General features: G+C 47.0%; 1 protein-coding gene across 1 annotated transcript; it reads left to right on the plus strand.

Moving 5' to 3' along the window:
- Positions 1 to 27,165, plus strand: CDK5RAP1 (CDK5 regulatory subunit associated protein 1). Its single transcript, XM_058679342.1, has 15 exons — positions 1 to 351; positions 1,052 to 1,186; positions 1,415 to 1,738; positions 2,567 to 2,670; positions 3,152 to 3,186; positions 3,663 to 3,763; positions 5,118 to 5,328; positions 8,978 to 9,098; positions 10,427 to 10,657; positions 12,414 to 12,511; positions 13,112 to 13,167; positions 14,990 to 15,120; positions 18,054 to 18,203; positions 21,752 to 21,892; positions 25,948 to 27,165. Exons 3-15 carry the CDS (start codon positions 1,435 to 1,437, stop codon positions 26,026 to 26,028), a joined length of 1,764 nt encoding a protein of 587 aa, XP_058535325.1. The 5' UTR covers positions 1 to 351; positions 1,052 to 1,186; positions 1,415 to 1,434; the 3' UTR covers positions 26,029 to 27,165.
- The last annotated feature ends 657 nt before the right edge of the window (positions 27,166 to 27,822 follow it).

Raw genomic sequence — 27,822 nt, forward strand, 5'->3', positions numbered from 1 at the left:
AGATGAATGGGATTTGTTTCCTGCTTGCCGGAACAGCCCAGCTTAGAACAGAAGTGTACATAGTCATGAACAGACAAGCGTGCTGGGTCTGGTGATGAAGAGACAGAGAGGGTTCTGTAAACAAAATCCCATTCTAGATTTGTAGGATGGTGGTTAGGGCCAGTCTTTCAGGAGGAAGCAGAGAACTGAAGGTGTCACAGGACTTGGCCAGGCCTTCAGAGGGAGCATAAAGCAGCCAGAGAGAACAGTGTGGGGAAAACCTCTAAGCTACTGAGTGAGAATCAGCCTAAAGATACATTGGTGTGGCTGGAGAGAGGCAAGTAGGCTGTCTACTAAGAATGTTAGTGAAAGGTGTGTCTCCGTCTCCTGTACCCCTGTCACCTTGGTCCCTTCCAGCGAGATAGCTGCTGTTTCGTAGGCAGTCTGGAGATAATTGTGTGTGCTCAATATTCCTGCCCTCTTTCCCCATAGGTTCTAGTGTAGCTTGCTAGGCCTGTGTCCTTACCTTTGTCACATACAGGTTCTGTTGCCAGGTGCATCTTATTCCTTTGTATGGATGTATCAGGATTTATTCAATCCCTTAAGAGATGTAGCTCTTTGACACACTTTTGCTAGTAGGAACACTATAGTTTTAATTATCCTTCGGGTGTACACCTGTCATTTTGCTGATGAATCTGTCTGTAGGATGAACACCTAAGAAAAGACTGCTGGGTCAGAGGACTTGTGTGTTTGCAGTTTTTTTTTTAATTTTTTATTATTTTTATTACAAAGTCAGACATACTGAGAAGAGGAGAGAGAGAGAGGAAGTGGAGCTGCCGGGATTAGAACCAGCAGCCATATGGGATCAAGGCGAGGACCTTAGCCACTAGGCCACGCTGCCGAGCCCTTGTTTGCAGTTTTGATAGAAAGTGGCACATTGTCATCTGGAAACCTTGTACCGTTTTCCAAAACCAAGTGTGGAAGGGTCTCCGTGGGAAATTGGGAAGCAATAGTTTGAGACTCTTTGGAGGATGAGGCATCCAGTGGCAGTATTGGATTTTTGTTTTTGAAGGAACTGTAAGGAAGACGATGCTGGCAGACAGTGAGCAGCTTTCCTAGTAGCAGGAGGCTGAGGGCCCTAGCTTTGTAGTCACACAGCTGTTCATTTGAGTCCTGGCTCTGCTGCTTCCTGGCTGTAGGAGCTCAGGTAAGTTCCCCAGCCTTGCTTTGTCTCTTTCCACATCCATAAATGGAGATAAAACACCAGCACATGGTGCTATATTGTTGTCTTGCCAGGGACCTGGCCTTACATCTCATCTCTGCCCTTTCTTTGTGTGATCTTGGGCAGATTGTCCCCATTTTTGCACACGTAAAATAATTGCTAAGAATGCATTGTGGGGTCCTGTACATGGTATTGTTGGTCACCCTTTCGCAGGCTTTACACTGTGTGGTACCATGCAGCCTTTACAGTGTGTGCTCCGAGGACAGAGGGCCTTTCCCTGGGGGCCAGTGGCCTCGGTGTCCAGGCGGCTCAGGACCTGCAGGGCACATGGAAGTCTCTGCAGTACTCTGCGTCCTGGTCCCGAGAGGCTGGAAGATCGAGTGCGGAAGGATTTCAGCTCCAGACTGGCAGACGGACCGACTTTCCAGCACTTTCTGAGGAATGCCTTGCCCTCTGAAGAGAAGCCGCCTTGCCCGGAGGTGGCAGATTTGCCCCCCTATCTCGCTGTGGACCAGCTTCTGGGAAAGCAGAGAAAAGGTTGGTTTTACTTCTCTTCTTCCCATTGACTTCCTGTCTCATTCCTTTCTACCTCCCTGTAAGCTAGGTTAGCAGTGTGGGAAGTGGAGGCAGATCTCACACTGGCGTGCAGTTTAACCACTGTGCCGTAGTGTCCATTCCCCAACTGGAGTTTTTACTACTACCCTCAACTCATCTCTGAAATTTATGCTTTATATTGGATCAAAGACTTTTCCTTTTTTGGAAGATTTATTTAGTTATTTGAAAGGCAGAAAAATTACAGAGAGAGAGAGGTGCAGAAAGGGAAAGACAGAGAAAGAGAGATCTTCTATCTGCTGATTCACTCCCTAGATGGCTGCAACAGTTGGAGTTGGGCTTATTAAAAGGCAGGAACTTTTTTTTTTTTTTTTAATTTGATCTGGCCCAAAGCCAGGAACTTTTTCCAGGACTTCCAAATAGGGGCCAGGGGCCCAAGGACTTGGGCCATCTTTTGCTGTCCTCCCAGGCACGTTAGCAGGGAGCTGGATCAGAAGTGGAGCACCCAAAACTTGAACTGGTGCTCGTATGGGATGCTGGCACAAGAGGCATCATTTTTATGTACTACACCACAGCATGGCCCCCTCTTTTTATAGGATTTATTTATTCATTTTATTTATTTATGTATTTGACAGGCAGAGCGTGTATCTGCTGGTTCTCTCCCCACATGGCTACAATGGTGGGAGTTGGGCCAGGTTGAAGCCTGGATCCTGGAACTGCATTCTGGTCTTCCACATGGGAGACAGGAGCCAAGAACTTGGGAAGGAGAACTTTTGAGATATGCGGTCCCTTGTTGTCTGCCTCTCGTTGCAGTCTACCTTGAGACCTATGGCTGCCAGATGAATGTGAATGACACAGAGATAGCTTGGTCCATCTTGCAGAAGAGTGGCTACCTTCGGACCAGTAACCTCCAAGAGGTACCTGCGTTTCCTCCTATGTTTTCTGGGCCTGCGTAAGAGCCTGCATACGGGCCAATTCGGAGATGCTTCAGGCACAGATGCAGCCTGGGGAGAGAGAATTCCTGTAACTGGAAATTGGACCATGGGACTGTGGTATATTTTTTGTTTTCCAGCTGTTTTTGAAACCAACAGTGATATTCATTTTTTAGACAATGAGCTTAGTTAAACATTGGCATGGGTAGGGAAATGAGAGTTTGGGTTTAATGGGCACAAAGTTTTAGGGGGAGGTGAAATAATTCTGGAAAAAGATGGTGGTGAGGTTGTGGGACACTGTGAATGTTCTTTATGCCCACAGAGTGGTATGCTTAGTAGTTGATACAATGAATTTTATGTTTACTACAATAATTAAAAAAAAAAAAAAGCAGCTGCATGGGAGTGGTTCTATGAGGCTGATTTCAAAGATCCTAATTTTCCTTTTTCTCTCTTGCTATCTCTTCAGGCTGATGTGATCCTCCTTGTCACCTGTTCTATCAGGTACTGGTTGGTTCTTCTCTAGGGAGCGAATATGTCATGTGTGCTAGTGCCCAGCTGTTCTGTCTTGAGAACCGCTTAGGGCTCCTGGCCGTTGTTCCGGTGACGTTAGATCCTGTGAGGAAGGATCTGGGCTTCTGCTAGCTCATGTCGGAGTTCTGAAAGGGAGTGGATAACCTTAGAGTTCTTGGCCTACAAGGGCAGTCCAATTCCCAGTGGTCTCCTTGAAGCGGGTGTTTTTTGGCTAGACTGAAGGGCTTGTCAGGATTGGGTGGTGTGTAAGAAGGGTTCATTCTAAGAAAGGTGAATCTTAGTAAACAGTAGTTCTTCACTTGGATCTCATCTGTGCAGTCTAAGGCTGGAGCACTCACAGGTGTTCCTATAAAGGGTTGGAGGGGATTTTTATTCTGTTCCCATTATTCTACCCTTGGGTTGCCAGCAGTTTATTTTCGTTCAATTTTGCTCTTTGACCTTTGCAGGGAGAAGGCTGAGCAGACCATATGGAACCGTCTCCAGCAGCTGAAAGCCCTGAAGACAAGGCGACTGCGCTCCCGGGGACCTCTGAGGATTGGAATTCTAGGTACCCAGTAATTTGCAGATTTTGTTAGCTCTGAGACTAGCACTTGCCATGGCTTCCAGTGGAGAGTTTGCAGTCAAGTCTGGATTCTACTACAGGGTGAAGGAATCTGGCACATCCCATACAACTGAGAGCCTGGAGGGTTAAATGAGATAATGGTCATCAAAACACTTTTCCTAGCTCCTCCTTCCTGGAGTCGATTGCAGCTCACATGTCCCAGAATTATAGACGGGAGACGGGGTTGTCTGGTTGGGTGGCATGAATGGACCATACAGGCACTCGTCAAACACACTCCACTTCCATCACATTTGCCACATTTCATCTGCTCAGTAGGCACTACCAGTTTGGACAGCACATCCAATTATTTTCCTCCAATACGTTCCAATGTTTTATTAAAATGGTCTGTTGCACAGTTCTGATTGAATTGGCTGGAGAGTATATTTCTTTTTTTTTTTTTTGAAAGATTTATTTATTTTTATTACAAAGTCAGATATACACAGAGGAGGAGAGACAGAGAGGAAGATCCTCTTTCCGATGATTCACTCCCCAAGCGAGCGCAACGGGCTGGTGCGCGCCGATCCGAAGCCGGGAACCTGGAACCACTTCCTGGTCTCCCACGTGGGTGCAGGGTCCCAATGCATTGGGCCGTCCTCAACTGCTTTCCCAGGCCACAAGCAGGGAGCTGGATGGGAAGTGGAGCTGCCGGGATTAGAACCGGTGCCCATATGGGATCCCGGTGCGTTCAAGGCGAGGACTTTAGCCGCTAGGCCATGCCGCCAGGCCCTGGAGAGTATATTTCAAAAGTTATCATTGTGTACTCCTTATAGCCCAGAGTTGAGTTAATATATTTAGCCTTGTGAAAAATGTTTTTGTGTCCACTGTCAACTCCCTCTTGATGGGAACTCGGCCTGACCTGAAAATTGGAAGCAGTGATTCTCCCAAACCTTGTCTTAAACCACTGCATCAAATGCACACTTGAGTGATTTCCGAACGGAAGAAATGATTCGTATCTTGAAATATTTCTGGATGGTGGTTTAATTTTTCTGGGGATTTCATTGAATTGCTGTGGAACCCCTTTCCAGGGGTTCTGCCACGCAGGAAGAGGCAAATTCTAGTGCTTGCTGTGTTAGTCAACATGAAAGGTGACACTGAATGCTTAGATAGGTGCCCCACTCCCTCATCCTGTGCTGGGAGGTGGCCGTGTGCAGGTGCACCTGACGTGTGGCCTGCTCCCTCATCCTGTGCTGGGAGGTGGCCGTGTGCAGGTGCACCTGAAGTGTGGCCTGCTCCCTCATCCTGTGCTGGGAGGTGGCCGTGTGCAGGTGCACCTGACGTGTGGCCTGTTCTTTCCTTCCAGGCTGCATGGCCGAGAGGCTGAAGGCGGAGATCCTCGACAAGGAGAAGATGGTGGACATCTTGGCTGGTCCAGATGCTTATCGGGACCTACCCCGCCTGCTGGCGGTCACCGAGTCAGGCCAGCAAGCTGCCAATGTGCTGCTCTCTTTCGACGAGACCTATGCTGATGTCATGCCAGTCCAGGCGAGCCCCGGTGCCACTTCCGCTTTTGTGTGAGTCCCTGCCCAAAAGAGATGGGAATGAGCCTCTCTCCTTTGTTTCTTATTTTTTTTAGACTATATGGATTTCATTATCTTTTAAACAGTTATCTAGAAAACCAAACAAAGCAACAACAACAACAAAGCCAGGGGTTATCTACTTGGAATGACAGAGTGACACAGAGAAGAGAGGCAGAGATCTTCCATCTGCTGTTTCACTTCCTAAATGACCACAGTGGCCAGGGATGGGCCAGACTAAAGTCAGGAACCTGGAATTCTGACTGTGGCTTCCACATGGATGGCAGGGGTGCAGGCCTGGGGGCCATCCTCCACTGTCTTTTCAGGCGCATTAGCAAGGAGCTAGGTTAGAAGTGGAGCAGCTTGCACTTGAACTGGTGCTGTGATATGGGATGCTGGTATCACAGGATGTAGTTTAACTTGCTTCGCCACAGTGTGGGACCCTCGTCATGTTTTAAAAGGAGATGCATGAGGGACAGTGCCGTGGTCTAGTAAACTAAACTTCCACATATGGCACCAACATCCCATATAGACACTGTTTTGAGTCCTAGCTGCTCTGCTTTCGATCCAGCTCCATGATTATGGCCTGTGAAGGCAGTGGAGAATGGCTCAAGACCTTGGGTGCCTGCACCCACATGGAAGACCCAGAGGAAGCTCCTGGCTTCTGGCTTCGGGTTGGCTCAACTCTGGCTATTGAACCAGCGGATCTTTCTTTCTGTCTCTCTGAATCAGCCTTTCAAATAAAAATGAAATAAATCTTAAAAAAAAAAAAAAAAAGAGATACAGGCACATGGCACAAAGTGTAAAAGCCATATTGAGGCTCCCTTAACACAGAACTTCCCTAACCTCCAAAGTCACTTCACAAACGCAGGTGCTGTTAACGATGTCTTGTTTAATCCTTCCAGAAATATTCCTTGAATGGTTCAAGTATTTGGACTCCTACTGCTCACATGGGAGACCCATTTGGAGTTTGAGGTTTCTAGCTTTGGCCTGGACCAGCTCTGTCCCTCTGTTCCTTGGGGAGTGAACCAGTGGATGAAAGATCTTTCTCTACCTCTGCTTTTCAGATAAACAAACAAGTAAATGTTAAAAAGAAGTCTAAAGAAAGGGAAATACTTCTTGCATATGCATTCATATACCTTCATGGAGACTTCCGTACACTCCCTTTTCTTACATGAGTGATAGTGTGCTGTTCTGTGTTTGTATCTTTCCACTTAAGAGAATGTTTTGGGCTTGAAATATTAAGAGATTTCAGGCACTGTTCCTGTCCTTTGTGTGTGTTTTAAAGATTTATTTTATTTTTATTAGAAAGGCAGATATATATAGAGGAGGACAGAGAGAAAGATCTTCTGTCTGTTGATTTACTCCCCAAGTGGCTGCAACGGCTGGAGTTGAGCTGATCTGAAGCCAGTAGCCAGGAGCTTCTTCCGGGTTTCCCATACGGGTGCAGGGTCCCAAGGCTTTGGGCCGTCCTTGATTGCTTTCCCAGGCCGCAGGGAGCTGGATGGGAAGCAGGGCCTCTGGGATTAGAATTTGGGCCCATATGGGATCCTGGTGCATTCAAGGCGAGGACTTAGCCGATAAGTTATGTGTTGGGCCAAGTCCTTTGTGATTTTGGTTGTGTGCCTTGTCTCTCTATCTTTGTGTGCATATTTCTTGAAGATTTATTTATTCTACTTGAAAGAGTTACAGAGAAAAAAGAAGTACATATACATAGAAGCAGATCTTCCATTTTCTGGTTAACCCTCACAAGTGACCACAGTGGCCAGAGTTGTTCCAGCCTGAAGTTGGGAGCCAGGGGCTTCTTCCAGGGCCCCAAACATTTAGCCATCTGCTGCTAGCCTCTCAGGTACACCAGCAGGGAGCTGGAGAGGAAGTGGAGCAGCTGGGACTTGAACCGCTGCCCAAAAGGGATTTTGGTACCATGGTGGAGGATTAGTACGCAACACCACAGTGTCGGCCCATGTGTCTATATTTTTAAAAATTGGCTCCTGGGGCCTGGCGGCGTGGCCTAGCGGCTAAAGTGCTCGCCTTGAATGCCCCGGGATCCCATATGGGCGCCGGTTCTAATCCCGGAAGCTCCACTTCCCATCCGGCTCCCTGCTTGTGGCCTGGGAAAGGGGTCGAGGACGGCCCAAAGCTTTGGGACCCTGCACCCGTGTGGGAGACCAGGAGGGGGTTCTTGGTTCCCGGCTTCGGATCGGTGCAGCACTGGCCGTTGCGGCTCACTTGGGGAGTGAATCATTGGACGGAAGATCTTCCTCTCTGTCTCTCCTCCTCTCTGTATATCTGACTTTGTAATAAAATGAATAAATCTTTAAAAAAAAATTGGCTCCTGATGTTCTTGGTTTAATAGGCTCTTCTTAGGCAATTGGGTAAAGATTTCTTAGGGTATAAATTGTGTGTCTAAGAGGTTGGCAAATGCCTCACGACCTGTTTCTGGAAAGTGAGTTTTATTGCGGTATAGCTCTGTCCATTCATGTACTGTTACCTGTGACTAACTTCACCACTGCAGTGGCAGAGGTGAGCAGTTGTGACACAGGCTGTGGAAGTTTGCCAAGTTCTATTACTTTTTCATGTCTCTCCAGTAACCTGTTGTAATTTTTAGTAAAGATGATCACTAGTATGTATTAAACTTTACAGTGAACAGATTTGATACGTGTCTATAATTATTTTGTCAAGATAATTTGAGGCTTCTCTGTACAGAGTATAAAAGAAAGGAAGTGACTTAATTTAGAGACCTCACTGCTGGATCAGGAATGCGTGAGAAGTGCAGAAACCCAATTGTTTTTGAAAGGCAGAGTTATAGAATGACAGGGAGAGACATATCTTCTATCTGCTGGTGCGCTCCACATATAGCTGCATTGGCTAGAGCTGGGCCAGTCGGAAGCCAGGAGCCAAGAGCTTCTTCTGGATTCCCATGTTAGGACCCAAGCACTTGAGCCATCCTCTGCTCCTTTCCCAGACATGTTAGCAAGGAACTGGATTAGAAGTGGAGCAGCCAAGACTTGAACTGGCACCCATATTGGATAACAGTGCCACAGGCAGTAACTTTACCCATTACGTCACAGTGCAGGTCCACAGAACCTCATGTTTTAAACCCAGTGTCTGCACCTCATATACACACGTTTACGCTCTTTCTGGCTCTCTTCTCTTTATACTCCTTTCCCCCCTGCTTTGTATATAAGTATTTCCAGCACTGTATCCATGAAGTAGAAAGTCTAGGCATGGCAGATCTTCCCCTTCACTCCTTTACTTCTGCAGGCTAGCCATTATATTCACCAATTAATTACTGCTTGCTTATGTTCTCTGACTAGATACCAATTTTAAAGATAAAAAGAAATGTTGCCTTTAGTGCTTTGTGGATCTCAAGTTGATCCATTGTGAGCCTAGAAGCAAGAGGATAAACCCAGGGGAGTTGTGCCTGCTCCTACAGCTGTGCCTGTTCCTACAGCTGTGCCTGCTCCTACAGCTGTGTGCTCCTGCAGCTTTGCCCTGCTACTGCAGCTGTGTGTCCTGCTACTGCAGCTATGCCTACTCCTGTAGCTGTGTCTGCTCCCGCAGCTGTGCCTGCTCCTGCAGCTGGTTAGGAATTGTGCCCTGACACTCTGCTACTGCTGCTAAGTGCTTGTGTTTCCTTGTCCAGGTCAATCATGCGAGGATGCGACAACATGTGCAGCTACTGCATTGTTCCTTTCACCCGAGGCCGGGAGAGGAGTCGGCCCATTGCCTCCATCCTGCAGGAAGTGAGGCAGCTTTCTGAGCAGGTGAAGCACTCCCCAGGCTTGCCTCCTGTAGGCATGGTGGGAGGTCAAGGCCAGCCTCGCTAGTGTACAGTATGTTTTGTCTAAGCAGGTGTACCCAATTATGATGCCTGTTTAGAATCAGGTCATTGAGTGTGAATTCTGGCTCAATGTGTAGGCATAAGTCATTTATCTTTTATTTATATAAAGATTTATTTATTTTTATTGAAAAGGCAGATATTCTGAGAGGAGGACAGAAAGGAAGATCTTTCATCTGATGGTTCACTCTCCAAGTGGCCACAACTGCTGAAGCTGAGCCAATCCAAAGACAGGAGCTCTTCCAGGTCTCCCACACGGGTGCAGGGTCCCAATGCTCTGGGCCGTCCTTGACTGCTTTCCCAGGCCACAAACAGGGAGCTGGATGGGAAGTGGGGCCTCTGGGGTTAGAATTGGGACCTATATGTGATTGTGGTGTGTTCAAGGCGAGCAGTTTAACCTCTATGCTATCACACCAGGCCCAGTCATTTATCTTTTATAAAACACTTCCCATCTATGAAAAGAGAAATACATAAAACCTTTCTTATAGGATTGGTGGAAAGTTCGAAGAGCAGTTTCTTTTCTTTTCTTTTTTTTTTTTGTTTTGTACTCCTAAAGTTCTGTTTATTTTTATTTGAAAGGCAATTTTATAGAGAGAAGCAGAGACAAAGAGGTCTTCCATTTGCTAATTCACTCCCCAGATGGTCGTAACAACCAGAGCTGAGCTGATTTGAAGCTGGGAGCCAGAAGCTTCTTCTGACTCTCCCACATGGGTGGTAGGGGCTGTCCTTGAGCTGTACTTGAGCTGTCCTTCACTGCTTTTTCAGATCATAAGTAGGGAGTTGGATTGGAGTGGAGCAGCTGGGACATGCACTGATGCCCATATGGACTGGCAGTGCCACAGTGCAGAGGATTAACCTACTGTGCGAATGTGATGGCCTCTCAGCACTTTTTTTTTTGTATGTGTGAGATTTATTTTTATTAGAAAATCAGATGAGAGACAGAGTGGAAGATCTTCCGTTCATTGATTCACTCCCCAAGTAGCTGCAATGACTGGAGCTGCATCAATCTGAAGCCAGGAGCCCAGAGCCTCTTCCGGGTCTCCCATGTGGGTGCAGGGTCCCAAGGTTTGGGGCTGTCCTTGACTGCTTTCCCAGGCCACAAGCGGGGAGCTGGATGGGAGGTGGGGTCACCAGGACATGCAAGGTGAGAACTTTAGCTGCTAGACTACTGCACTACTCAGCTACTTTTTATTTAGTGATTTGGCAGGAAGCCACTCAACAAGTGTTTAACTTGCTTCCCATGTACTCTTTTAGGGACTGAAAGAAGTGACACTTCTTGGTCAGAATGTTAATAGTTTTAGAGACAGTTCAGAGATCCAGTTCAACAATGCAGTTTCCACCAACCTCAGCCGTGGCTTCAGCACCAACTATAAGACCAAGCAGGGGGGTCTCCGTTTTGCCCACCTTCTGGACCGAGTCTCCAGGATAGACCCCGAGATGAGGATTCGCTTCACGTCTCCACACCCCAAGGATTTTCCTGATGAGGTGAGTGCCAAGAGGGTCCTGAGTGTGCTATGAATGGGCCTCAGGGACCTTGAGTCGGCTCGGGGTGCATTGATGACTCCCCCTCTGGATCTGCTAACTCTTTGGAGTGGAAACAGGACTGATACTGAGTGGGAGGTGAGCACTCCTGTGGCATGGGAGGGCTCTGCCACGCTTGCATTGCAGGTGGATGGCTCTGGTAGGGATGGTGGTGCTCGCAGTCACAGTAGTATGGGGAGGCGGTGAGATGGGGGCAACAGCACACTGTAGCTTCAGATCTGAATTCAGATCCCGGTTTCCCCACTTTTCCAATAGTTGTGTGTCCTTCTTACCTTGCCATCTTCATCTGTAAGAAGGGGCTGATACCTCCTGCTTTGCGTTTTGTTGAATGGATAAAATGCGTTAGAAGTAGCGGCTCCATTGTCTGGTGTGGACTAATTAGCTCATGCACAAAGATTTTTTTTGGAAAGATATTTGTTGTGGCGAAATGTCGATGTTTTGATCCCCAATCACCACCTTTCTCCCCTGAATTGCTTGTCTTCCTATTGAGTTGTAAAAATTCTCAATGTCTTAAAGACTTATTTGAAAGGCAGAGTGACAGAGGAGAGATGAGCAAGGGAGAGATGGAAAGAGACAGAGCTTCCATCTGCTGGAGAGAAATACATATGTATTATATAAACACACACAAACACACACACACACAGAGACTGAGAGATGTCTATCTGATGGTTCATTCTCCAGATGGCTGCAACAGCTAAACCTGGGCCAGGCTGAAGCTAGGCAAGTAGAACTCCATCCAGTCTCCCACATGGTGGTAGAGTCTTTACAAGCACATGAACTGGCTTTACTACCTTCCCAAGTGCATTAGCAGGAAGCTGGATTGGAAGCAGAGCAGCCAGGATTCAAACTGACACTCCTGTACGGGAGTGATACTACTGTATGGGTGATACTACGAGTGGAAGTTTAATCTGTACCACGTTGGCCCCTCCTTATGTGTTTTTGCTACAAATCTCTTGTGATGTATTTTCAGACGTTTTCCCTTAATTCTAATTTCTTGATGATGTCTTTTTTTTTTTTTTTAAAGATTTATTCATTTTATTACAGCCAGATATACAGAGAGGAGGAGAGACAGAGAGGAAGATCTTCTGTCCGATGATTCACTCCCCAAGTGAGTCACAAAGGGCCGGTGCACGCCGATCTGAAGCCGGGAACCAGGAACCTCTTCCGGGTCTCCCACGCGGGTGCAGGGTCCCAATGCATTGGGCCGTCCTCGACCCCTTTCCCAGGCCACAAGCAGGGAGCCGGATGGGAAGTGGAGCTGCCGGGATTAGAACCGGCGCCCATATGGGATCCCGGGGCATTCAAGGCGAGGACTTTAGCCGCTAGGCCACGCCGCCAGGCCGATGATGTCTTTTAAAGTAGTGAACTTCTTCCAGCTAAGCTATATAAAAGAAATTGTTTTTTTTCTTTTTTGCCTGCTGATTCTTATGTCAGCATTGCCTAGAAACCGCGCCATGACTCAAATCCGACCTCTTGATTTTCCCCTCCAACTTCTTGAAATCAGAGATACTTTTGGGCATGTCTGGGGTAGACAGAGGGCAGCCTAAGCCAAAATGAGGGATTTGGTAATTCATGTGTTTGTTTTAATTTACCTTTTAGTTATTTTCAGTTGGCCTTGGAGGGGCGTGAGAGTGGTATTTCTTCTCATAAGATCATTTGGTGAGACTTAGGTGACCTGTAATGTGCTCTGTTTACTCAGGTCCTGCAGTTGATTCACGAGAGAGACAACATCTGTAAACAGATCCACCTGCCAGCCCAGAGTGGAAGCAGCCGTGTGTTGGAGGCCATGCGGAGAGGGTCAGACTTATTTCACAAGACGGGGACATCCTACAGTGCTGTGTTGCTAAGGGGTAGCATAGTGGTGACATGAGGCAGCTGCTCAGTGAGTGTAACTGTGTGAGCAGAGACAGCGGAACATGATGGAACACAGTCTGGTCGCTGAGTACTAAGCCTGAGCTGGCCTTGGGCGTTCATGTGCGGTTACTGCGTGGTGCACCGTGAGGTTTTGCTCCTTTGGCTTATAACATTAAGAAAGTCTTCTGGGTCCTGGAGGTTCAATGCAGGTTCAGCCTCATTCCCAAGTGTTGTCAGAGTAAGGGAGGGGAGAAGGTGACCCAAGGCAGGTTGTTAAGCCAAGAAGAGAACTAGTGCTTTGCCTTGTTTTCCACAATGGCAAAGAGTTGTAGAGAAACTTTTCTGTTTAATCTGTCTTAATCAAAAAGGTGTTTGAACCAGATATTGTACGTTCTAGTTTAGAGGGGTTGGATAAAAGGGACTCTTTTGGATATTTGGCCATGTGGATGAGAAGTGCTGACTTGCAGGAATTCAGAGTTAAATTTTATAGCATTCCTTGAAAGAAGATGAGCTTATCTTGGTCTCTACTGTCATTTATTGCAGATACTCTCGGGAAGCTTATGTGGACTTAGTTCACCATATCAGAGAGTCCATTCCAGGTACAATCAAAGAACAGATCTGGAGCTGACGCTGTGTCATGGTGGGTTAATCCTCTGCCTACTGTATTGGCATCCCAGAGAAGCATCAGTTCAAGTCCTGGCTGTTGGCTGCATCACTTTTGATTTAGTTCCCAGCTCATGTGCTTGGAAAGGCAGCAAAAGATGGCCATGTCCTTGGGCCACTACACCCACCTAGAAGACCTGGAAGAAGCTCCTGGCTCTGGATTGGCCCAGCTCCAGCCATTACTACCATTTCTCTTCTGTCTTTTCTGAGCTCATGGGAGAGAGCTTGTTTCTTATCATAAACTGACAAAGCTATGATTTAGATTAGTTTTGATTTTGGGGCAGACAATATCTTTAAATATATGTTTCTTTCCCTACTTAGCTTTATAGCATCTTGTTAGTGTAAACTTTGTTTCTTCTTTCTTTTATTTTTTTAAGATTTGTTATTTTTTTCTTTTAATTTGAAAGGTAGAGTCACAGAGAGGGAGACAGAGAGGGCTTCCACGAGCTGACCACTCCCCAAATGACCACAGTAGCCAGAGCTGGGCCTGTCCCGAGTCAGGAGCCAGTAACTTCTTGTAGGTCTCCCACATGGATGCAGGTGCCCCAACACTTGAGCTATCCTCTGCTGCTCTCCCAGAAACATTATCAGGGAGCTGGATTGAAAGTAGGACATTCAGGACTCAAATTGATGTCCATATGGAATGCCGGTGCTGCAGACTGTGGCTTTACCTGATATGCAACGCCCACCCCCCACTTTCCTAACAAAATTATTCTATAGTCTTTCGGTTTAGATTTGAAAGTATCTACATTTCCCCCGGATTTCAAATTATCGTAACTTGCATAGTGCACAGTACTTAAGGTTTTGATGGGACTGGATAGGGTGGCTCTGGGTTTACTGGCTTTGAGTTGCGCACATTGTTAGGAGACTTCACTTCCCTGAGTTGAGGTTGCTTTATCTGTGAAGTGGCATTTTTTTTTTTTTTAAGATTTATTTATTTTTATTGGAAAGGCAGATATATATAGAGGAGGAGAGAGAGAGAGAGACAGGAAGATTTTCCGTCCGATAACTCACTCCCCAAGTGAGCCGCAACGGCCGGTGCTGCACCAATCCAAAGCCAGGAGCCAGGAACTTCCTCTAGGTCTTCCACACGGATGCAGGGTCCCAAGGCTTTGGGCCATCCTCGACTGCTTTCCCAGGCCACAAACAGGGATCTGGATGGGAAGTGGAGCTGCCAGGATTAGAACCGGCGCCCATATGGGATCCTGGCACATTCAAGGCGAGGACTTTAGCTACTAGGCCATTGCGCCGGGCCCTGTAAAGTGGCTTTAATAGTATTCTACTCACCAGGCTGCTGGAATTAATAAATAGATGATAAAGTGTGGTGCTCAGGCAGAGATTGGTAAGTGGTAGTTACCACTGCTCCTGCCTTCAGTGAACATCCTGTTAAATTGAGTTCAAAGTATATGTTTTACTCTATAAATATAAGCTGCATCAGTAAAAATGAAAATATATTAGAAGTGTGTTATGCAGGCCCTGTAGCTTTTCAGTAGTGAAAACAGACCCACTTTGAACATCTAAGCTCCTGGTGAGAGCACTGTGGGCCGAGTGAGCAGCCAGGCTCTGGCACCAAGTACTAGACAAGCAGCCCGTCCCCTCTTGCCTGGTAGTGCCCATTGCTTTACCAGTGTGGGGGCTGAATAGCTGCAGCGAGGGCCTTGCCATTGCTCAGCCTCGCTGTGATCTGTAAGTTTGGGAGGCTTCTCTTAAAGGTAAGCGGCAGCAGCAGGAACTCCTTGTCCTTCGCTGTGCATCCAGGTGTGAGCCTCAGCAGCGACTTCATCGCCGGTTTTTGCGGGGAGACGGAGGAGGATCACCTGCAGACGGTGTCTCTGCTTCGGGAAGTTCAGTACAACATAGGCTTCCTCTTCGCCTACAGCATGAGACAGGTGAGCCTGGGCTGAGGAGGACTGTCTTCTTTCCTGACTGGCTTGGGCTTGGTTACAGACCCCTGGGCCGAAAGAGAGGGTGCCATCAGGGCAGCCCAGAAACTGACCATCCCGTCTGCTCCTCTTCCTTCTTCTTCCTCTCATTCCTCTTCCTTTTTTGGGAAGGAATAAATTAATATTTATTTATTTGAAAAGCTATAGTATAGAGAGGGTGGGAGAGACACCTGTGAAATGGGGATAATGTTGGCACCGCCTCATGGGGTTGTTTTGAGGAATACACACCCAGAGCACTTGGTGCCTGTGTAAGTGCACAAGAAAGGTAAGTTGCTAGTCACAAGACAGTGGAGTAAAACCCTGCACACACTGTGGGCTTTCCCACCCATTCCTGTTCTCTGCAGGTTGGTTTGCATGTCCAGACTGCCTTTAGTGTGCGGCTTTTTCTTTTAAACTGTATTTTTGTCTAGTTCAGTTGTTTTCCATATTTTGAGCATGGGTGTATGTGCGTACGTACGTGTGTGTGTGTGTGTATAAAAATATATACACACTTAAGTTTTAAGTAATTTAAAGGTTTTTCAAGGATATATTTTCCCTTCTTTTGAAATAGATAATATATGCTTATAAAATTCAAAAGTGGGCCAGGTGCCTGGTGGTTAGCATTCCTGCATCCCAAAATGAAGGACCTGGGTTTTTTTGTTTGTTTGTTTGTTTGTTTTGAGAGACAGAATTACAGAGAGAAGGAGAGACATAGAGAAAGATCTTTGACCTGCTGACTCATTCCCCAAATGGCTGCAATGGCCAGAGCTGAGCTGGTCTGAAGCCAGGAGCTTCTTCCATGAGGGTACAGAGACTCAAGGCTTTGGGCTGTCCACTACTGTTTTCCCAGGTCACAATCAGGGAGCAGGATGGAAAGTGGGACAGCTGGGACACTTAACTGGCACCCAGATGGGATGATAGTGTTTGGAGGCAAACGATCGGCCAATTGAGCCATTGTGCCAGCCCTGGGATTGATTCTGGCTCTGGGTCTTGACTCTAGCTTCCCATCCGTGCAGACCCAGGGAGGCAGTGACGAAGGATCCTGGCTACCTACACAGGGACCTGGAGTGAGAGCCCCTGCCTATGGCACTGGGTGTGTGGGCCTTTGGGGAATGAGGCAGTGTGAGGAAGCTCTCTTTCTCAGATAAGTTTTCCTTCATCCCTTCCTCCCTCCCTCCCTCCCTCCCTGGGAAAGCAGTCAAGGACGGCCCAAAGCTTTGGGACCCGCGTGGGAGACCCGAAAGAGCTCCTGGCTCCTGGCTTTGGATTGGCACAGTACCGGCCATTGCAGTCACTTGGGGAGTGAATTGTCAGACGAAAGATCTTTCTCTCTGTCTCTCCTCTCTGTATATTTGCCTTTGCAATAAAAATAAATAAATCTTAAAAAAAAAAAAAAAAAGAATGCTTGTAACAACTGGAATCTCACATCAGAGTGCTGGTTAGACTTTTGGCTGACTTCCTGCTAATGTTTCTGGAAAGGCAGCAGAAGGTGGCCCAAGTAATTGGGCCCTTTCCACCCACATAGTAAGCCTGAATAGAGTTCCTGGCTCCTGACTTTGGCCTGACCTAGCCCAGTTGTTGGCAGGACCATCTGGGGAGGGATCCAGTGAATGGAAGATCTGTCTGTCCTCTGAATGAATGAGTGAGTGATAAATAAATTATATCTTTAAAAAATTTTTTTGTTAAGTTAAAATGGTGTTCTATGAGAAGTAGTTCTTCCTCTTGACTTGGTTGCCTTTTAAAAACAATTTTGGTTGCTTGTTTTTTAAAGATTTATTTATTTATTTGAAAGAATTACAGAGGGAGGAAGAAGCACAGAGAGAGAGTTCTTCCATGTGCTGCTTCAGTTGTCCAGGTTGTCTCAACAGCCAGTGCTGGGCCAGGCTGAAGCCAGGAGCCTGAAACTCCACACCAGTCTCTCACTTGGGTATAAGGATCCAGGGTCATGGGCCAGCATCTGTTGCTTTCTCAAGTGGTTTAGCAGGGAGCTGTACTGGAAGCTCCCCAGGTTTTTAGAGAAGAGCAGATAAGGAGCTGTCATTCCTGTTAGTAGCAGCATAATGTTCCGTTGTGAAAATAAACCACAAGTTTTTAGGTTGCGTTGCAGCTTGTGTTTTTTATAAAAGTGTTGACGAATAGCCTAACACATGAATCATTTAATATATGCATTAAAAATGAGTAATTTTGAGTCTATGATCATCATATGCTAAATTTAGAATTTAGCCCTGTGATGCTAGTGCTCCAATTAGTATTTTCTTTTTCTCTTCAACTATTCAGCAGGAGCTCTCAAAGTGATTCAATCTGTAGCCTGGTTTAGTTGATGCTTTTCACATCAAAAATAAAATAAAAGAATAATAACAACAACCACAGCAACAGAAAGAATTTAGCCCTAGTGAAAATATGCCCTCATTACTTTTTCTCTCAGAAAGTTCCACATGTTCCTGTGACATGCAGGGGTGCTGTCATGGCGGCATAGTAGGCTAAGCCTCCACATGTGGCATTGCAAGCTAAGTGTGGCACCAACAGCCATATAGCACTGGTTTGAGTCCTGGCTGCTTCATTTCCAATCCAGCTTGCTGCTGGTATTGCACTGGGAAAGCAGTGGAGGGCCCAAGTCCTTGGACCCCTGCACTGATGTGGGAGACCCGGAGGAGGCTCGTGGCTCCTGGCTTTGGATTGGTCCAGCTCCAGCCATCTGGTCATCTGGGGAGTGAACTGGTAGGTGGGAGATCTCTCTCTGTGTTTCTGTCTCTCCACCTCCTAATCTCTCTCTTTATCTAACTGTTCCATTGCAAGAGAAATAAAAAAGCAAATCTTTAAAAATAAAAAATGAGCGTGTTTCCTGAGAATGGATCCTGTGATTTCTTGTTGACCTCCAACTTTCTTTTTTCCTTTAATAGAAGACACGAGCGTATCATAGACTCAAGGATGATGTTCCAGAAGAGGTAAAATTAAGGCGTTTGGAGGAACTGATCATTGTCTTCCGGGAAGAAGCTACAAAAGCTAACCAGAGCTTCGTGGGCCGAACCCAGCTGGTGCTGGTGGAAGGGGTGAGGCCAGATGTGTATGTCTGTGGATTGTGTTTTAAGACAGTGTAGCTCTCCTTTATTTAGGCTTTTTTAAAATTTTTTTATCCTATGTGTGTTTTATGGGATTTTCATCTTATGTATTTGATTTTTACATTTTTTAATTGGGCAGAGCTGTAAGTGGAGTTGCATTTTCATTTTGGTGTCCATCCCTGTTATACAGGTTTACAATTGAATTTTGTGTATTTATCTTCAATCCCATGACCTTGCTGAACTCAGTAGTAGTTCTAGGAATTGGTTTCCTGTCATTTCTGGGGATTTTCTACATACTTAATCATATCATTGTGTTTTTTCCTTACTTCCTGATGTCCTGAGTTCTTTCATTATTTCCTTTCTGTTCAGAGAGCTCAAAGTAGCCACTTGGCAACAGATTTTCTGTTTTGTTTTTTTTTTACCTTAGAATTTTCTCATTTTTTCATCATTCTTTTTTTGTTTTTTTAAAGATTTATTTATTTATTTGAAAGATTTATTTATTTATTTGAAAGGCAGAATAATAGATGAGACAGAGAGATCCTCTGGCTTTTAATTCATTTCCTAAATGTTCACAGTAACCAGAGTTGGGCCAAATCAAAGCCAGGAACTCCATTCCTGGCCTCCTACACAGGTGCAGGGTCCCAAGACTTTGGGCCATCTTCCACTTACTTCCCAGGCCACAAGCAGGGAGCTGGATGGAAAGTGGAGCAGCCAGGACATGAACTGCAGCCTATTATAAAGGATCCTGGCACATGCAAGGTGAGGATTCAGCCACTAGGCTATTTTTCTGGGCTCCACAGATTTTTAAAAATATTTATTTATTTATTTAAGAGAGAGAAAGAGAGATCTTCATCTACTGATTCACTCCTCAGCTGGACACAGTGGTCAGTATTAGGCCAGCCTGAAGCCAAGAACCAGTTGCTTTACCCAGGTCTCATGTGGTTGCAGTTGCCCAAGCACTTGAGGCATCCTCTGCTGCTTTCCCAGGCTGTTGGCAGGGAGCTGGATAAGGAATGGAGTAACTGGAGCAGTGTAGGCGATGCTTTAACTTGCTAGGTTACAGTGCTGGTACCAGCCACAGTTTTTCCAGTCCTTTGTCATTCTGCCCTCTGGGTTGATTATGAATGATGTCCGTGCAAAGGTTGCGTGTTTGTAACGTGCCCCAGGCTCTATTCAGAATTTTTTCCAGTCAGTATTTTTCATGTTGTTCAGATTGGTAATATCTATTGTTCACTTATCTTTTCAGCCTTACCTTTGTTTTACATTTAAAGTTCATGATTTTTTTGGGGCCCAGCGCCGTGGCCTAGCGGCTAAAGTTCTTGCCTTGAACACACCGGGATCCCATATGGACACCAGTTCTAATCCCGGTGGTCCCGCTTCCCATCCACTTCCCTGTTTGTGGCCTGGGAAAGCAGTCGAGGATGGGCCAAAGCTTTGGGACCTTGCAGCTGCGTGGGAGACCTGGAGGAAGTTCCTGGCTCTTGGCTTTGGATCGGCGCAGCACTGGCCATTGCAGTCAGTTGGGGAGTGAGTCAACGGACGGAAGATCTTCCTCTCTGTCTCTCCTCCTCTGTCCGTATATCTGACTTTGCAATAAAAATAAATAAATCTTAAAAAAAGACAAAAAAAAGAAAACCCTCCCGTGCTTCAAAAATAAATAAATAAAGTTCATGATTTTTAAGCTGTCACAAGCACTGGGGAAAAGTTTGTTCCTTCCATCTTTCTAGAAGTAGAATTTATGTTTATGGTTAGAATCAGTTGTGCTGTTTGCCTTCAGTCTTTCTTGTTGCACTTTCCTGGCAATGTAGCGTATCTCAGAAGTTTGGGGTTCCTGTAAGCTGCTGTGATCAAGTCCAGGAACCTTGCTCGCCAAGTGTGTTAATAGGGAGCTGAATTGGAAATGAAGCAGTGGGAACTTCACCTAGTGCCTGTATGGCACAGTGCTGGCCCCTTGTTCCGTTTTATCTTCTGTTCGTTTCTTTACTGTGTTCTTCTTTACCTTGGAAGCGTTTTCACATTTGAGCCTCCTCCTAATAGCTGGTTTAAAATGTCTGTGTGTGCTAATGCCATTCTTGCTAGCCTTTCTTGGTCTATTTTTACATTTAGGAGTTTTCCATCAAATGCTGAACAATGTAATGGTTACTTTTGAGTGTTTGGATTCTATTATTGAGCTTTGGCTGCGGACTATCTGGAGGAGCCAGTGGGGACTCTCTGGTTGGGGGTTCCAGGTTCCCGGCCCCGTGTGTGACAGTTCCCCTGTTCCTCTGTTTGCCTGACCTCATGGGTTTTACTCTACACACGCATGTGCTCAGGCAAGGTTCAGGGGACCTCCCACGTGTGTCCCTAGAGGTCTCTTTCTGCTTAGGTCCCTCCTTGGTCTTGGCCTCATGGTCTCTGGCTGAGTCGAGCTCCCTGAAGGCTGACTCCTGTCTTGCAGCAGAGAGGGTCCACACTCAGCCCGAGTGCTCTGATCTGGCCACGGCTTCTGGCAGGAAGCAGGACTGGCGGGATGGAAGGGACAACGCCCTTCCTTTGTTTCCCTCCCGTCACCCACCAGGCTTACACAGTCTGTTGTTTCAAGTCTGAAAACAGTTGTTTTAAGCATTCCGTCCAACTTCTGGTTATATAAGGCTATTGGGTAAACTTGGTTCTTGTCATTTTATTATTGCTGGAAGAGAAAAACATTTTTATAGCCTAAAAGTTAATCCTGCAGACGTGGTTCAGTTATCTTCTGGCCCCATGTTATAGTGTAGACTCTGGCTTCAAGTCTGCTTATTTGAGAGGTCAAGTCACCCAGGTAGGACGATCACACAGCATTCCTTTTTTAAAATTTTTGTATATTCCATTTTTTTCAAAGATTTATTTATTTTTATCACAAAGTCAGATATACAGAGAGGAGGAGAGACAGAGAGGAAGATCTTCCATCCGATGATTCACTCCCCAAGTGAGCTGCAATGGGCCGATGCGCGCCGATCTGAAGCCAGGAACCAGGAACCTCTTCTGGGTCTCCCACATGGGTGCAGGGTCCCAAAGCTTTGGGCCATCCTCGACTGCTTTCCCAGGCCACAAACAGGGAGCTGCATGGGAAGTGGCACTGCCGGGATTAGAACCGGCGTCCATATGGGTCCCGGTGCGTTCAAGGCAAGAACTTTAGCCGTTAGGCCACGCCACTGGGCCCACACAGCATTCCTGAGTGAGCACTGTGAGACTGTACAGTAGAAGTTGGTTAGCCAAGTGCATCGCCTGCAGTCCCCGCCTCTACGCCTGTTGGAGGTTCTTTCCTACAGAAAGCGGTTCTGCACACTCTCACTGACCAATGCAGTCATTAAAACACCGCAGCAGAACTTAACGCAAAGTTTCTGGTGTGTGCTGTGCACTGTCCTCGTTGGTGGAGCATCCATGAATGCAGGCCCTGATTCTCAGTAAAGGAGTGGTATGTGGCTGAGACCTGTGGCAATGTGAGATAGAAGGCGCTTTGTCTGTCCTTCAGGAAGTTATGACTGTGACAGACTCAGAATTCCCGTCTCATCTCTGTTTAGTTCAGCAAGCGCTCTACCAGTGACCTATGTGGCCGGAATGATGGGAACCTGAAGGTGATCTTTGCTGATGTGGAGATGGAGGATGTTGCCAGCCCTGGACTCAAGGTCAGAGCCCAACCTGGGGATTACGTGATGGTGAAGGTAAGGTGTTGTTTTGGGCTTTCGACTTGCACTGTGAAATGAGTGTTGGTTTGCATAATTTGTGGGAATTATGATTTTTTTTTTCCTAGAGAAAGTTTTTTAGTAAAAGGAAAGAAAAAAAAAGAAAACTTGTGCTCTGAAAGGGCAGCTTAGATAGAATCTAATACTACTTCTAATAGCTTCTTGGTTGTCTTTTCTGTTGCCCTGGAAGAGGTGTTTGTGTGTGTGTGTGTGTGTGTGTGGAAATTGGGAGAGATGGTGTGGACAACAGCAGGTGGTTTCCTGCTGCAGAGAGGTCTGGAAGTGGCAATGAATTTGAGTGAGCTGGGAGTGGACACTGCCCAAGATGAGCTTTCCCTGTGCTGTGGCTTTGGGGTCCTTGCCTGTGCTGGCGGAGCTGGGCAATTGGTGGTGGGGATTGCCCCCACCTTCCTCTCCTTCTTTTCCTGGGGACACCCTGCCTTTTTTCGGTCCTTCCTCTTCTTCCCTTCTTCCTCAGGTGTGCTGCTGCCAACAGGAGTTTTCTGTTGGTTCTTGTGGCCACATTGCCCTGGAACCAGAGGCTGTGGGGCGTGTACTGTGTTAGCCTGAGCCTGGGTTCTGGAACATCTGCAGAAGGGAGTGGTTTGGAGTGTGCGGCTCCTCCGTGGCTTGGCTGGGAGTGCGTCCTCCTTCCTTATCCTGCTTTTAGCCTTGCTCTGGTTTGGGTCTCTGTCTTGGGTCACGGGAACCATGGCCCACCACTTAATAGGGCAGGGAGGTTCACAGCTCTGGTGAGTTAGCTCTGTGAACTGGCCTGTAAGTTGGACCCCACTCAGACATTCTTGTTTCTGTATGTCCTCCCATGTTCTGTTTAACAGGGTGAAACTTCCAGTGCCACCAGTTTGCTGATTGGAGACTTGGAGATCTCATTCCCCCTGCCCTTGTCTCTTTAGGGAATTGTCTGACTTAAACACTTCCCAGGCGTTTCCCAGGGGACGTGATCCCTGCTAGCCAGCAGTGGGAGTCGGCTGGAAAAAGTTCTGTAGGAGCTTCTCTGTTTATTTGTTTGTCCTTTCTCCTCTCCCCTCCTCCCTTCCCATTCCCATCTTTTCCTTCTTTTTATACACTACCTTGTTTTCTCTGTCCTCTGGTGACATTTTGCTTCTTTGAGTTTTAGTTACTTTTTAAAAATGTACTTCCTCTACTCTTTCTTACAGCTATAGGTTACTTGAAAAAGTAGGCTGGGTTGTAGTGTGAGTGTGGTATTCATTTATAAAATGGAAGAATTCTGCTTGTCTGGAAAGAGAGGGGTGACCCCGTGTTACTCGAGATGCTTTTGTTCCCAAGTGACTTGAACCCCTCAGGTAGGCTTCCCCTCCGAGGAAGGAAAGAGCTGTGTGCCAGGGTGTGCTGCTCTTTCTGCGTCTGCTCCTCTCATGCTCTGTCCACCCAGTGTCTTTGGTTCCTTGTAGACTGTGCCCTCACAAGTGGCAAGTGGCACTGTCTTACTGTTTTCTCTTGGCATGTTCTCCTCTGCTTCTGCTGAGTACTGCACCTTGCCCGATTGTGAGAAGTGGGATCTTTCTGTGTGTGTGTTTTTTTTTAAAACACACATACATATATATTTACTTATTTTAAAGAGTTACAGAGATGAGAGGAAGGAGAGAGATTGATTTTCTGTCTACTGGTTCACTAACCAAATAGCTGCAACAGCCAGGATGGACCAGGCTGAAACCAGAGGTTCATCCAAGTCTCCCTTGTGGATTCAGGGGCTTGAGGATTTGGACTAGATCACTGTTGTTCCAGGTTCATAAATTAGCAAGGATTTAGATCAGCAAGGAGCAGGGGACTCAAACTAGCATCCAAATGGGATGTTAGCATTGCAGGTGGCAGCTGAACCTGTTTCGTCATAATGCTGGCCCCTACCCTGCATTTCAGATTAAAAAAAATCTATCAAATCTTTTCTTAAACAAACAACAAAACTGTGACTTCTATCATTGAAGAGGGAGGAAAGAGGTGCTGGGGGTATGGTCTGTGCCACCTGAGTCAGCTGCTCTTATTTGGAATGTAGAATCAGAAAGTCCAAATGAGCACATGGCAGGCCCTGGGATCCTGATCTGACTGTTTCCCCAGGAGCTTGACTTTAATCTCCCCTCTCCTGGGCAGTCCTTTGCCTTGGCTGGCATCATTGCCTCCATAGAGAAAATACACACACTCAGATGAAGTCTCAGGGATCCCACCTGCCCCTCACACCTGTGCCCAGGCTGCCATCTGTGCTCCGGGAACCTGTCGGTTCTGTCAGCATCCTCCGGTGCCAGAGCTGTCCCCTGTGTCCTAACTGCCCTTCCTGTCCTCTCCCTAGGTTTTCATTTTCCTCTTTTCCCTCTTGGATCTGTGGAAGACTGTTTCACACTTCCCTGCTTTTCAGACCTCCCCCATCTCAGGGAATGGCACAATGAACTTGTTTAAGCCCCCCCCCCCCCCCCCAGGAACCATGCCAGGTGCTTGCTCTCCTGCCCTCCACCGCCAGCAGTCTGTCTTGGTGCAGCCTGTGGCTGTGTCTTGGACCCACCCCTTCCATTCTGTCTCTAAGCCACCACCGTTTCTTGCCTGGAAGATGCAGCTGCTTCCTCCCTGGTCTTTGGCATCTGTGTTTCTCAAATGAGTTGTTATATTGACATTTATCATCAGTGCAGAGAAAGTGAGTGCCCTGACAGATGATCACAGAGTGAGCCAGTCACCCAGATAAAGGAATGTGATAGAACACCGTCAGGGCCCCAGAAATCCTCTTGTGTCTTCCCCTGACCTAATTTCAAGGCTAACTCCTCTCTTGACTTGAACCTCGTAGTTTAGTTTTGCATGTTTCCCCCCCAAGCCTGCTACCTGATGAGTGTTGCTTGAGGCAAGTTAGAACTGCAGTGTATGGTATGGTTTTGTGTGCTTGCCTCCTTTCTCTGAACTCTGTGTAGCTCCTTTGATCACATTTGCCCAGTTTAGGAAAATACCACGATTTGTGTGAGCATTCTACCATCCTGGCTGTTTCGGTTGTTCCAAGCATACAGCCGTTGTGGTCTGAGAAGTCACACACGTGTGTTTGTTTGCACGTGGTGCTGTTTGTTGCTCTCGGGTCTGTGGCTCGGCAGTGTCGGTTCTTGGTGTGTGTGTAATGGAAGAGCTGAGGGATGGTGTCATTGCTCGCCTCCAACAGCAGTGCTGGGGGATCCACACGTTTCAGATCCTCTGCTTTCATTTGCATCCCCGGTAGTCTGGGCTCCTCAGTAGGCAGGTTCCCACGCCTCTGCTTAGGCCTCCAGCGGCTTCTCGTTGGAGATAGCCTGTACTACAGGGAGCCCAGGGTGTCCATCATCTGGCCGCCCCAGCCGTGGCCCAGCCTCACATCCCTGCCCTCTTCAGACCTCACCTGTCACCCTGCAGAGGAGCCTTGCCCTGACAAGGTGGCTCTGAAGCAGTCACTGTGTACTACATTAACCCCTTCCTCTCTACGGGACTTCTCAGCCTGACATGATCTGTGTATGTATTCTGAAAGCTCTGTTGAGAACAGGGCGATTAGTTAGTTTTGTTAATCTCTGCATCTCTGGTGCCTCAGTAAGACCTGTGCTTCATAAGCACTCAACACATATTATAGATGTGTGGCTTTGTGTTCATGGTGTGACATGGGACCTCTGGTAATTTTGGTTCACATCTGTTGACTTCAGTTAGAAAGGGAAGAGAATCTTTGTCACCAAATCTGGGCCAGACGTGTCCCAAGGAAGGGTTTGATTTGCCCTGCCTGGATCATGATTCATATTAGGGTTAGGCAGGCAGGGGCTGTGATGGGCAGGTCATACCTGGGCCACAAGCTCTAGGGCAGGGGTGTGCAGGTGGCATCTCCCCAGGGAAGAAGGACACATGGCTGTGTGGGGCCGACCTGCCTCAGGCTTCTTGACTGGGGCATTGCTCTTCCGTTGGAGGTCTTTCTTCCTTGCAGGATTGGGGCACTCAGGAACCATGCAGTTCCTGACTCCTCTGCAGTCCTGGTTATTGGACCCCCCCTCTGATTGGCTTTCTTCCAGATCTCCTCTGCCAGCTCCCAGACACTGAAGGGCCACGCCCTCTGCAGGACCACTCTGCGGGACTCCTCAGCACACAGCTGACTGCATGGGCGCACCCGGATGAGGCAGGGAGCTGTGACTGTCGCTGACTGAGGAGGTAACAGGGCCTTGGGGCCACGCTGCAAGTGCAGGGGCATCTTCGTGTCAAACACATCTCCTGGTTGCTATGTGGATAGCTTTTTTGGTTATTAAAAGGAAATGAATCTTTGTCTCCACTTTTACTTCATTATTTCCCTGGATGCCGCTCTTGGGGTTTCCCTGCTACATCTCTGCCATGGACACTGCTGACTTGTCTGCTTGTCTCCCCTGGATCCTGGGAGGCCACCACTGTGGACGGGATGGTAGGGAGAGCTCTTTGCTCTGGGTCTTTCTAATGTTTTGCTTTGAGGCTTTCGACTCAGCTGCCCATCACCTCATTTCATTCTGTGATTTGAAAGTCATAGAGTTACAGGGAGAGGGGGAGAAAGAGAGAGAACTCTTTGATCTGTGGGTGTACTTCTCAAATGGCTGCAGTAGTCAGAGCCAAGATGGTCCCAGCCAGCACTCAGAAGCTTCTTCTGGGTTTCCCATGTGGGTGCAGGGGACCAAGCACTTGGATCAGAGGCCTTTAGCAGGGAGCTGAACTGGCAGTAGATTAACTGGATATCAGACCATTGCCCAATGGGATGCTGGTGCTACAGGTGGAGGTTTAGCTTGCTCTGCCACGGTGCTGGCCCCTCATATTTATTTGAAGCATTTTTTTACATTCAGGAACTATCTTATGCTTCAGAATCATCTTTTATCTTTCTTCTTTCATCCCAGAATGAGTCATTTCTCAGTGGATCCTTTTAGATGATTTTTGTAAAGAATAGCATTAATAGATAGTAATAGTATTAGATGGAAGGTTAATAATATTTGGCATAGCAGTTGAGGTGGCCCTTGGGGTGCCCATAACCTTTACCCATGTGCCAGAGTTGGAGTTCTGGTTCAGCTTCCAACTCCAGCTGCTTGCCAATGCTCATCCTGGGAAGTAGCAGGTGGGAGTTCAGCTGCGTGACTGCTTGCCATCCACATGGGGACCCTGATTGAGTTTCTAATTCCTGGCTTTCTTGACCTGGTCCAGTCCCTATGGATATTTGGAATTGAACTAGCAGATGGGAAATTTGTCTGTCTCTACCTTTCAAATAAATGATAATTCTTTTTTAGAAAAAAAAAAAAAAAAAAAAACACCAACAGCTAGATGCCAGGGCTACTTAAAGCTTCTGTGAGTTGGAAGGTTTTTTTTGTTTTTTCAAATAGAAGTGAAATCTGGGCCCAGAGCAGTGCTCTAGAGGCTAAAGTCCTTGCCTTGAACGTGCTGGGATCTCATGTGGGCGCCGGTTCTAATCCCGGCAGCCTCACTTCCCATTCAGCTCCCTGCTTGTGGCCTGGGAAAGCAGTCGAGGACAGCCCAAGGCCTTAGGATCCTACACCCATGTGGGAGACGTGGAGGAAGTTCCTGGCTCCTGGCTTTGGATCGGCACAGCACTGGCTATTGTGGTCACTTGGGGAGTGAATCATTGGATGGAAGATCTTCCTCTCTGTCTCTCTTCCTCTCTGTATATCTAACTTTACAATAAAAATAAATTAAAAATCTTAAAAAAAATAGAAGTGAAATTCATATGACATAAAATGAATCATTTTGGGTCCAGAACAGTAGCCTAGCAGCTAACATCCTCCCCTTGCATGTATTGGGATATCATATGGGTGCTAGTTCATATTCTGGCTGCTCCACTTCCTTTCCAGCTCCCTGCTTGTGGCCTAGGAAAGCAGGAGAGGATAGGACAGCTCAAAGCTTTGGGACCTTGCACACATGTG

The sequence above is a fragment of the Ochotona princeps genome, chromosome 22 (assembly GCF_030435755.1).
Source record: "Ochotona princeps isolate mOchPri1 chromosome 22, mOchPri1.hap1, whole genome shotgun sequence".
NCBI lineage: Eukaryota > Metazoa > Chordata > Mammalia > Lagomorpha > Ochotonidae > Ochotona > Ochotona princeps.